Source organism: Orbicella faveolata, unplaced genomic scaffold (genome assembly GCF_042242905.1).
Source record: "Orbicella faveolata isolate gen_17 unplaced genomic scaffold, um_ofav_v1 contig_24, whole genome shotgun sequence".
In the NCBI taxonomy this organism is placed as follows: Eukaryota; Metazoa; Cnidaria; class Anthozoa; order Scleractinia; family Merulinidae; genus Orbicella; species Orbicella faveolata.
The window spans coordinates 20,201,244-20,212,500 of record NW_028301552.1 but is presented as its reverse complement, the minus strand read 5'-3'; the positions used below and the strand labels follow the sequence as shown (position 1 = coordinate 20,212,500).

The 11,257-nt window shown below is 40.0% G+C and overlaps 2 protein-coding genes across 3 annotated transcripts; both read right to left on the bottom strand.

Moving 5' to 3' along the window:
* Positions 1-935: 935 nt before the first annotated feature.
* On the bottom strand, positions 936-5,621 carry LOC149110830 (contactin-3-like). 2 transcript variants are annotated; one of them, XM_089291248.1, is made up of 5 exons: positions 5,490-5,621; positions 4,057-4,368; positions 2,830-3,144; positions 1,914-2,213; positions 936-1,258 (listed from the first exon to the last, which is right to left on the bottom strand). In XM_089291248.1, the coding sequence occupies exons 4-5, from the start codon at positions 2,176-2,178 to the stop codon at positions 936-938; spliced, it is 588 nt and encodes a 195-aa protein (XP_089147374.1). In that variant the 5' UTR covers positions 2,179-2,213; positions 2,830-3,144; positions 4,057-4,368; positions 5,490-5,621. The 2 variants fall into 2 exon arrangements, with proteins under 2 accessions (XP_089147374.1, XP_089147375.1); XM_089291249.1 differs by lacking the exon at positions 5,490-5,621 and having other exon boundaries at positions 4,057-4,418.
* A 2,384-nt stretch (positions 5,622-8,005) lies between these two features.
* Positions 8,006-9,589, bottom strand: LOC149110829 (uncharacterized). Its single transcript, XM_089291234.1, has one exon. The coding sequence runs from the start codon at positions 9,506-9,508 to the stop codon at positions 8,726-8,728; it is 783 nt and encodes a 260-aa protein (XP_089147360.1). The 5' UTR covers positions 9,509-9,589; the 3' UTR covers positions 8,006-8,725.
* Positions 9,590-11,257: the final 1,668 nt, after the last annotated feature.

The following is an 11,257-nucleotide window of genomic DNA, read 5'->3' as shown; positions in this document are numbered from 1 at the left end:
TGAGAAAACTACACAGTGTTGAAGAAAAAGGCCTTTTAATGCAATATCATTCGATAAACATCGAAAAACTGCCGAAGCGATTAACAAATAAAGTTTCGAATATTGCATACTTAATTAGATGGAGCGTTGGAGCTGATTTTAAAATAATTATTTCTCAAAAGTTCAACGCTTTTGAAAGCAATCACAGTGATGAGGCAATCACAGTGACTAGGCATTTACAGATTAGCGTTTTAAACAACGTTTTGTGTTACCAACAATCTCAAACACTTTTCCCTTCTTTTTGGTGCGTTTTAAGCTTTGGACTCAGATGGCAAGTGCAGATGGCTACTATGTGATACAAAAGAAACAGAAGACGTCTGTACACAGAGATTTTCGTAGCACACCCTGTTAACGCCCACAGATGACGTCAAAATGAGTTAAGAACAACAAAGTGGCAGACAAACAGTTAGGCGAGTGTGTCACTGATGTTCTTACCACTTTTTGACGTCTCCTATGATCTTTTACCAAACAGACGCACGGAAACATAAAATCTATTTCTGTTATATAGTAAAGACACAAAAAAAATGTTAATGACGTCATCCATACGTCTGTCCTCCAATAGATCATAAGAAAGAACCAATCAAAATCCGAGAATAATTTGACTTATTATATAACAGTGCATAGATCTAGAGTTTACTTCACCTCTCTTCGGTTGGTTTTCATTGCCCATAACACGCTCATTGCAGTAAAGAGTTTATGATTGGCTGATATTTGCGCGCTAAAATTCCGACCCGACAATGACCAACCAGAGATAGTGCACCTGAGTGGAAGCGAGGAATTCTTCGGATATTAGAATCTCGAACTTCTCTCTTGCGGGGACAAAAATAAAATGCCCTTGTATTCTTGTCAGGCTGCTTTCTAGCTTGAAAGAGACCAAACTGCAATTATACACGTCACTAACCTTCGCCATGGGTCCTAACTACCACAGACTCGTTTGTAGGACCGGGTCCCTTGACTGTCCTCGCAGCTACGGAAATGTTGTACAGCCTGAATATTTCCAGTCCTCCCACGCGAGTACTTCTGCTTGTACCTCTGTAATGTGTTGTTGCTATTGCGTCGTCCGGGAAGAAATCGCTTGCATTAGCCTCTAAGACGTACAGCAGGAAGCCTTGCAGGTAACCGAGGACTAAACGGGGGTCCTCATTGTAGTCCCAGGTCACTTCAATCTCGCGTGAACTGACATTGTAGGCGGTCAGGTTGACAGGGGAATTGATGGGAACTGCAAAATTAAAGGAAATTATTTAAAACCAACTGCATGACTGGATGCACCGTAGGGCTTTGTTCGTTGGGCCGTTTTGGACTCAATATCTAAGGCAGATGCTGATCTAAAGATGAATGCACATCGCCAATAGGCGATGAACTTGTATTACTGTCAAGCAAGTAACGAAATGAAATTGCTTTTCATATTCCCTTTTCCAGAAACACACGATGGCTTCGTTGTGATTACTAACGAACACGAGAAAAAGCGTTATGTTTGATCACTGAAAATAATTTACGGTTTTGTAGTTGGCAAAAGATCATTTGGAAAGCTAATAAGGAAGTTTGTGACCACTTGTTCGTAACTACCCATTCTATATAACATAAACTATCCTATGCTACGCTTGTAAAGGGAATGAACACAAAATATGACTTCTGAGTTTCATCTTTGAGCAAACATTTGCTATGGTTGTCGTGTAAAGCAGCAGCTACTCTATTCTAGTACTTTGGAACACCTATCTTAAGATTGGTGGGTTTAGTTTTTCTTTGAATTCTTTGTTCAGTTTTTCTCTTCCCGTTGTTCTGTTTACATACAGCGCACGGCTTTCCAATGTAGAACTACTCCAAATGACCAAACGAAGACATTCCTGTAAGTGCATTATTTTTTTTTCACTTACCTGATCCATCCGTCTTCTGATAAAACTTGGCGCTCAACGGACCTTCGCCTTTGATGGTGAACGCCAGTATCTGAGTCGAGTAAGTCTGGAAAATCTTAAGGTTTGTGAACATGTACCAACGAACATCAGGTCCGACAGTTACATTCCATACCACTGGACCGCCGTCTTCCTGCTGAAGGAGAAGCCGATAGCCTAGAATCACGCCATTCTGGTGAATCAATGGCACATCAATCCAATTCGCATTTAAAGCAGATTCGTTAGCCATGTGGAGATATACGTAAGACGGTGGTGCAGAAGGGACTGTAGAAACAAAACGGTAAAAAGTGTTACGTCTTTCTAAGTTTATCAGGCTGATTTAGTAAGAGAACGGGAACGTCACTTGACGACGGCGCGCGCAGTACAAATACTCAAATATGGTCAAATTAGAACAGAATCCAGGTTATTCCGCGCGACCTGCAGCAGTCATCTGACGTTCCCGTCCCGTTGCTAAATCAGCCTAATAACTCAACATTACGCACTCTTAGCCACCGTGTGGTAGTTAAGGTGGACTACTACAGTTTTCCCGAGACTCAGTAGCGCGCGCTACGATGGCTTGCCACACGTCAGTATTAATCGCGCGTGCAAAAATGACACAAGTAACCCTAAGAAAAAACAAAAACTTCAGGACTTGAAAGGCGTTAAATCACTTCGGAATACGTAGCAATAGTTTCAAACTGCTTTCAAACATGTGTTTAAGCACAGGGACAATAAAATGTGACAGAAAAGGTCCATAAACAACCGGTAAAAGAGCTTTAATCAAAATTGTAATAGGCCACCTTGTAGTTTGTTAAGCTAAACACTGCGAGAAATACTCCGCAGTTTTCAAAAAGATATATAGGACTAGCAATCCTTTCGGAAAACGTCGTAAAGCTCTTACCATCTTCACCAGTCACGACTGTCACCGTAGAATAAGTTCCGTGTCCGACTGATGTCCTTCCAGCCACACGGATGTTATAAAGCCAGTACTCGTGAAGCGAGGTAACGTTGTAGTTTGAGGTGTCTAGTCCCACATCTGCATGCCCTCCAGAGTCGTTACCGTCATCAGAACTGAAGTGATCTTCATCCCAGGCCACTCGGTAGCCAACCAAGATACCGCGGACATTTCTTCGTGGAATTGAGTGCTCTCACTCAACGTAGATGCTTCTAGAGCTTGTATTGTAGTATGCGATAATTTCTGGACCAATATCGGGAACTACATGGTATAAAAGAGACGTTTTAGGTAAATCTCTTATTCCCCTCGCTAATTGACCGATACAAAACAACAAGTACTTCATTAATGACTTGCTTAGACTGTGCATTGCATGGTATATTCAACAATTATTCCACGAACGCGCGTTGGATATAAGATGATGGATAGCCGATAAGGCGCGAGCGCGAGTGGAATAATTGCTTTATTAAAAACGCCCCCAAAATATAGAAAAATTAACTAAAATAAAAATAAAAAACGCTCCAAAAAATCAAGCGTAAGCTAACCATATTTGTAGAACATGGTATAATGGCTCATAACCCATGATGACTAAGCCAATGAAAACTCTCGAATTGCATTATCCAATGATCCAGGTTTAAATTAAGTGTGATATTTATACGCTTTCCAGTCGAAGAAAGATTTCGGATTAAATTTACGGAAATTCCAGTGGCAAATGGAATTACAAGATTTCCCGGAATTTCTAGAAAAGAAGTAAACCTAACCTTGGGAGTTTCTTACAGGGAATTTTCGTTCCATTTGATTTTTCTATAATTTCAGGAACTTTCGGTTAAATAGCTCGTATTAGGGAAATTCAACAATTTTCCGATTTTCAGAAAACGTCACAACAAACTTTTTCGGACCATTTGTCTGTCTCTCGAAAGTTCCGGAATTTTTCGTTGAATGGAAAGAGCCCTTTGTCTTGATCATCTTTTGGGGTTTTATATTGGTGGTGTGAGTCTCTCGCTCTTGGCAACTCTTAGTGCAGGGGTGGGGATTGCCAGGAACTGAGCTTGCTCGCAAGTTGGTTTCAAGAAATGTTACAACGTGTGTTAAAGCAGTGCGTTTGTAAAACAAGACTGCGCGACCGTCTTGCATGCATAAAGCCTATGTGGAAGTTTCAATGTGTCTTTTACTTACCCCACTGCAGTGTCCTGACCTTGAATGGTTCCGAAATAAGGCCTACAGATTGAAACGACTTCGCAAAAACACGAAAGCTGTAGTTGGTGTATGGAACAAGTCCGGGCACAGCTCCTCTTATCGGGTCAACATTACTGCGGATAACGCCGCGTTGTGTCCACTCGGAGCCCTGGTCTTCAAGATTCTTGTACAGGATTCTGTAGCTGTGAAAATAACCATCGTGCAGCGGAACAGAAACTCTGTCCATTGTTACTTTGACTAAGGTGGGGTAGATGTTGGACGCGTAAGCATTTTTTGGCGCCTCGCAAACAACTGAAAAATAAAACAGAATCACTGAACTCAAAAGAAGTGTGTGATTAGAATCCCTGGCGAGGGAAATACTTGTCAGAGTTTTATCCGGCGATATCCCGGGGTACAAAGGTTTCCCTTACACATACCTACAGCAGAAATTCTACATCCCTTTTATTTCCTAAACTTTTCGCAAGAGCAATCTCTTGTTAAAGAACTTCAATGAATCAGCCGTTAGGTCGAGTTGACTAAAATCAAGCAAAGTCCGCACTACCATTCCCAAATTTACAATTAACTTACCAGGAACTTCGTCTGCATGCTGTCCTGAATTCATGCGATATCGAGACACCGGCCGATAAATATCTAGTTGTATGTTTTTTTTGGCACACGCGATCTTGGGCGTCAAATCAGGAGCGGATAAACTCCCCAGATATGACGTCGAAGCGTTACAAAAGATGCACCAACATTGAGGTGCAAAAGATAAGGAAGACGATTGTCTCTATATCAAAAAAAAAATGTCCGTGAAAAATTCTGCAGGTAGGGCTCAAAGCACCTTAAATGTTCGAAAATTTAAGGCGGCTAGCGCTCTGAGCCCTGCATACAGGAATTTTTTTAGACTTTGCGAAAAGTTGTATCTTAACATGCTTATCGTAATTCGATAATAAAAATCCACGAGCTTCACCCAGCCGTTTTTGAATTATAAGCACTTGAAGCTAAAATTAAGGGTATTTTTTACCAGGTTGTATCGTTGCTATCGTAACCTTCTACGCCTATGGTTAACAACGAATGGGCAATTTTGTAATGCTATTATTGTAAGTTTAATTGATTAAGTGTGGTGGTGTTGATCCGTCAAAGTAATCTACTGGAAAGTGCTTGAAATTGCTACCAGCCACCTCAACATGTCTTAACTCGGACACCTTGGAGCGTACAAAAAGTGTCGAGGTTAGTGCTGGGTTGAAGGACTATGGTCCACATTTTGCTTGGGTATAAGGGTATAAAGGTTTATAAAGGCATAAGGGTATAAAAGAATTAATAATTTAACAATTTTTGTAGCGCTATTTACATATGCTGATCAACAGCGCTTTACAGTTCATTAAAGACAAATTGAGAAAATAATATATAACGGAAGTGACTAGCTAACTTACACTTACGGCTACCACGTTGACATGAAGCCTCATCCATTACACCAGGAGATCCAAGTAAGGTGCCGTTTTCCATAGCAAGCTGAAGAGGCAGCATGGATTGCCAGCAAATGTCAGTGAATTTTAATTTAAATGATACTGAGGCTTGTCCATTACTATGCAACAAGATCACAAAGGAATAGATGAGTGATCTGACATTTTCAAGGTAAACGATAATTTTAATTGTGAAAAGGATACCGAAATAAGGATAAAATACACTTACAATAAATGATGATTTTAATGTTAAAACATGTGATTTTATTGAAATGTAACTCGGCTTGGTAGACTGAGAAAATTTCTTCATTGTGATTGTCTGAGATCAGGTCACAATTTATCGTTAATTTTTAATTAGCACTGCAGAGCATATTAACACGTGCGCCTTCGTAACTTTTTCAGTATAAACACATTCTAGTATGAGGCATGGGCGCGTTGGTCAGCCAGGCCCAAGATATGTTTTAATTGACACAATAAGGTCACAACAAAGCAGATGAGAGATATATCAATTAACATCCGCATGCGTCAAAGCCGGACACGTAAACACCAAAAACCTCTTGTTAAGAAAAACTGGGACCGGCTACCCCCAACCAAATGCAGTAGCGCCACCTTTGAGGTTTTAAGGTTATTCCAATAACAACAGAATGAAAGATAAATTAGATAACGCTAATTACACAACACTAGAACAAAAATAAATCTTATCCGAAAGTGCTAGTGGCAAGGCTGAACGTAGAATGTCACAAGTTTCGCAACCGCCTCTTTTTACAAACGCACTAAGCATGAGCCTTCGCGTGCTACACTCGTACCCAGTTCTCTGCTCCGTATCAGCAAAATATTAATTTATGTCAATGCCGATTATCACAAATTACATTTACCATCATGCCGTTTCACTCAGTAGTTTAGTGCTATTCGATTGACTGACTAGCTTTTGATAAACTGCATCAACTTTAAAGTTACATGTAAACGGTCCACTTATAAACAGATACGTACCTTGATTAATTTTATGTTTGTAAAAATAGTCAACATTACCTGTCGGTTACCGAGATATCTTTAATTTGCTCAAAATAAAAATCCCCAACGTAAAGATCATTGACCTGTGTTATGAGAAGAAATAAATGTTTGAATTCAAGTAGTATAACTAGTAACAGAAAAGGAAATCATAGACAAATGATAAAATGCGCGTACAATACAATACATCTACATCCGCTAGCACACTTTTAACTATAATAAAACTGACCAAGTCTGATTGGCTATCAACAGTGCGGATTTTAGCCCGAAGAATATTGCCAGCATGCCGATTGGCTGAGGGCACGTCAATTAATCTCAAACAGTGCGGAAAGTTAAAATTGAGTGCAAAAAGTTGAAATTGAGTGTAGAAAGTTGAAATTAAATTGCATGTAGAGTATTAATGACTTATCAAAACTACTTTTCTCGAGCAATTTGGCATAAATAAGCACTCGTAATATTTTTTTAAAGAGTGCGAATTACTCTCGCTCCATAAGCTCTTGAAATTTTTCTTAGTCTTATGTGTTCCACATTGCACCCGGAATCACTGATTACTTATACGAACTGAACTCCACTCAGTCTTCTTACTATGTTAATTATGACTAAGAAAACTACTTCATTGTGATTGGCTGAGAGCAGGCCAATTTATCGTTAATTCTTAATTTGCACTGCAGTGCAAGTTAACGTGCGCGCGTTTGTAATTTTCTCAGTCAAATAATAAATGGGCAATCTTATGAAAGCTCGAACAATTCAGGATTTAAACTACTCGTGATATTTTCAAATATCACTTGTAGTGTAAATCATTAATCGCACTCGCCATCATACGATTACCTATACTTATGATTTCATTATTATGCTATTTTACCATATTAGGTCAAGAGAGAGCGAGTAATATGAGCCCGTATTGCACGGTAGAGTCGTATTTTCTTTTCGTCATTCGCTAGCGCCTTATGCCATAGATATGATTTTCGGATGATGCATGATGTATTTCAAAAACTAGAAGCCGAAGTACTATAAATTAACATAATAGTGGAATCATAAATCTCTTATTTGATGGTTTAAGATATAATACGCGTGGACATTTTCTTAATTACTCATATCTTAACTCGCCCCCTTCTGGGCTCGGAAAAATACTACGCAGGTCGCAAAATATCCACGCCTATCATATGTTAAACCATGGAATAAGGTGTATAATATATTTGTTGTAATCGGACAATGTATGTCGTTTTCAATAAAAAGCAAAAATTGGCAGAAGAACTCCAATCTGTGATCAAGAAAACAGTTATTACTAAACGAGAACTAACACTGATTATGATGAATGTTTGTTCCAGAAGGTCCCCCCGACTACTAAATAGAATAATTTCATTAATATACGAAATACACGTAGAGAATCAATATGAAAATATTAGGTGAAATGTCAGTTCAAAGGAAGTCTCTTGCAAACTTCGCATGAAAATGAGTGGGGTTTTTTTGGCACGTTAATATGTTTGCGGGAAAAACTCAAATTCAAATCTGATCTCTGAAGGTAAATTAATCGCCCTCGACTGGTGAATGTGAAAAGCTGACGTTTCGAACATGGATCATCCATCAAACTCCCAGGTAGTCGGTCCCACAAAGATGAATTTAATACACCAGTGCCAATAGACCTAATTACAAGTATCAACTAAGTCCAACGGTTTTTTTAGGTTTTTTGTTTTCTGTTTTTTTTTGTTTTTTTTTTTGAACTTACACTAATGAAGCATCCATGGCATCATAGGCAACGCTCTGTTGCGTAACTCTCAAAAACAGACTGTTGTCAACTTATCTTACTTGATCAGAAAATTTCACTCTCCACTGAGCAGCTTTGCCAGAATTAAAGGCCAGGTCTGGAAAGATGATTTTCAAACCTATTTCAGTAGATCCACTGATATCTGAAGGCACAAAGAAAAAACAGTGGTGGAAACAGACGTGAATAACACGAGGACGGGGGATGGGAGCAGGACGGACGGACGAGTTGCAGGTGGATTGTTTTCTTGCTTAGGCAAGAAAAAAAAAGATGCCACAGAAGAAGGGCATTGGGGTCCTTTAGTGAATGTCTCTCGCCTAGATAAGCCATTGAAATATGATATGAAACCCCGAGAGAAAACGGTGATTATTCCAAGCCTCAAGAGGAAGAGAAAAGCTTTGTGTAGAAGACTTTAAATGCGGGCTACCTATTGACGCTAACTACCACACTTACCAAATGCTGCATCCCACCTCTCGTCAAGGACATCTCGAGACTGTTTGGAATACCAGATGTTCAAATCCTTGTAGAACGCAACAGGGAATGTGTCTCTCCCTAGATAGTAATCTTTTCGCGTCTTCAACCCGCTTGGACTATTGCCGCAATGGTTGTGCTCCCAAGACGACTGACTATACCATCTGTCTTGGTACACAGCTAAATTTCCATTTTTCTCCCATACGAGTCCGAGATAAAACCAGATCCCCTCGGGTGGAAAAATGACTCGGGAACAGTACTTGTTTTTACCGTATACCTCCACACGAAATAGTCCATCATGGTAGATATTTATGCCTTCGTACAGTTCCTCGTCGGCATCTTTGTTCCCGAAATAGATCTGCAGGTCAGACGGGGGCCAAAACTTGAGAAAAAACCCGATGGTCAGGTTACAGTCTGATGGATGTTCTAAACATTTTTTCTCGTGTTTTTTCAGCTTGACGTAAGTGTCATCCGTTCCATCAAGGTAAAGACCTTTCCCCACTGGCGACCACGTATTGCCCGCTCTCCCTTTCGCATCCATGTCTTTGTTTAAATTGTCAAATGGCCAAATGTCATGATCACTGCCTATAAGACAACGTGAACGAGAATTGTACATCATATGTACATGAAAGGAAGGTGTGATTTTATTGCGTGTGAGAGAGTTATCGTCACGACTTCCACCAACGTAAGCACAAGCATACACTGCCGTGTAGCATGTAGCATTCATACGACAATCAAGTATAAGCATCTTGACTGCATCACCACTAATAGAAACATATTACCTTGGACTCTAGACATCACTAGAGGATCAATAAACATCGGAATACGGCTTGGTACTGCTATTCTCTCTGAATGTGATTCTATTGTATCGGAGGCTAATCCCATTAACATTTTATCAGAGCGGTTGCTAACCTGCTCCAGGTTCTTGGTCAGTGGACGCGTGAGTCTGGAACAAGGCGGCTAGCCGGTAGTCCCTAATAATCTTTCACTGCGAGGCGTGAATTAGAGTTGTAAAGTACAATAGGCTATTTTTATTGTTGTGTACCCAGTAACCTGGCCTATGAATGTAAACGACCCTGGAGGTGACCTTACCTTGATACAAACCTCTCTGCTTTTCTCATTTAAATGCAGGCTAGGACTACTTGATTTACAAAACAAAAGCTGTGAGGTCTTTATCAAAACAAGGTCACCTCCAGCCTCGATGCCATTCAAACGCCAGTTCACTGAGCACACAACTATAAAATGGTCTACTATCCTTTCTTATTTGCTCATGCGAGTCTTAACATTTGCGAATAGTTAGTTAGGTCCATGAAAATGTGACTTTTTTCCCGAAAAGTTACTACAAAGTCAAGGCAAGCCGAGGCAAGTTTTGGTACCTTACATTCAAACCAATTCAAGTGAAACGAGCTCCTCAAGACTACATTAATGAATTGATTATTTGAATATTGAACCCACTAATCGTTTCCGAGTACAATAATGAATTGATTTTTTGAACATTGAACCCGTAAGCCGTATTCTTGGAACGACTAGCGGGTTTAATATTCAAACAAGGGACGAGCCATTAGAAAAGAGATGGGGGGTAGGACCTTTTCAGCTTGCAGGAATTTTTTTTCACGTAAATGCCTCTGCAGGATGTTTTTTTTCGTGGGCAAGTCCCCTGCACGAATTTTTCTTTTTTTGAAGGAGGGTGGAGGGGCGGGGGAGAATTGAAGAATTGAATCATTTTTGGTACGTTTTCCACGATTTTCAGCCGATGTGTTTTATGTATCGATTGGACTTGAATGATAATGCGTCGTTTGCTTTTCCAAAAACCTAAAACAGATTGAAACAGCCCATACTAAACGCATCAGTTGTGTTAACACCTCCATGATTGTCTTTGATTACAACGTTTGTCCAACGTTGTTTTTGGCGGCCATCCTAGGGGAAGTGTTACGGTTCGCAACGGGTATGCACATCTGTGTCCACAATCGTCATTTACACATGTAAGTTGTGAAATCACTCCTATATGTCGAGGCTTTCAAAACACGGTATGTGCTTGTATATGCAAACGAATCAAGCAGGATAGCTGTTTATACGACATGGTTTTTTATCATTTTTAAGCCATCGTTATCCATAAGAGTTTTTCTGCAAGGGTGTTTGGCTACCAGTGTCCATGATGAGGTTGCTACGCACAAAATGTATCAGCCTTGAAAGGGAAGAACGTCCGCTTTCTTAATTGCAGAGAAAACCAGGTGAATGGGGATTCCACCGGGACCAAAATATTAAAACTGTAGTATAAAGTGGCTGCCAAGGTGCCCCGCAGGCAGGTACAGTTTGTAAGCCTGCCAGTGCAATTCACTCTACAGGATTTTTTTTTTCTTAACCTCTTCTTTACACGTTTCTTTTTTTCAGTCATCCTCCCTTGCAACCTTTTTTGGCTTTTTCCCTATCCCCCCTATCACTTTTCCAATGGTCCATCCCTAAGCATTAGCGTCGCACACAGTTTCCAAAAATAGAT

Bases quoted from the DNA above. Each gene is read 5' to 3' on its own strand.
- LOC149110830 (XM_089291248.1), bottom strand. From the start codon at position 2,178: ATGGCTAACGAATCTGCTTTAAATGCGAATTGGATTGATGTGCCATTG. The intron at 1,259-1,913 runs GTAAGTGAAAAA...TTAATTTTGCAG, and splicing joins TCAGAAGACGGATGGATCAG to TTCCCATCAATTCCCCTGTC.
- LOC149110829 (XM_089291234.1), bottom strand. From the start codon at position 9,508: ATGCTTATACTTGATTGTCGTATGAATGCTACATGCTACACGGCAGTG.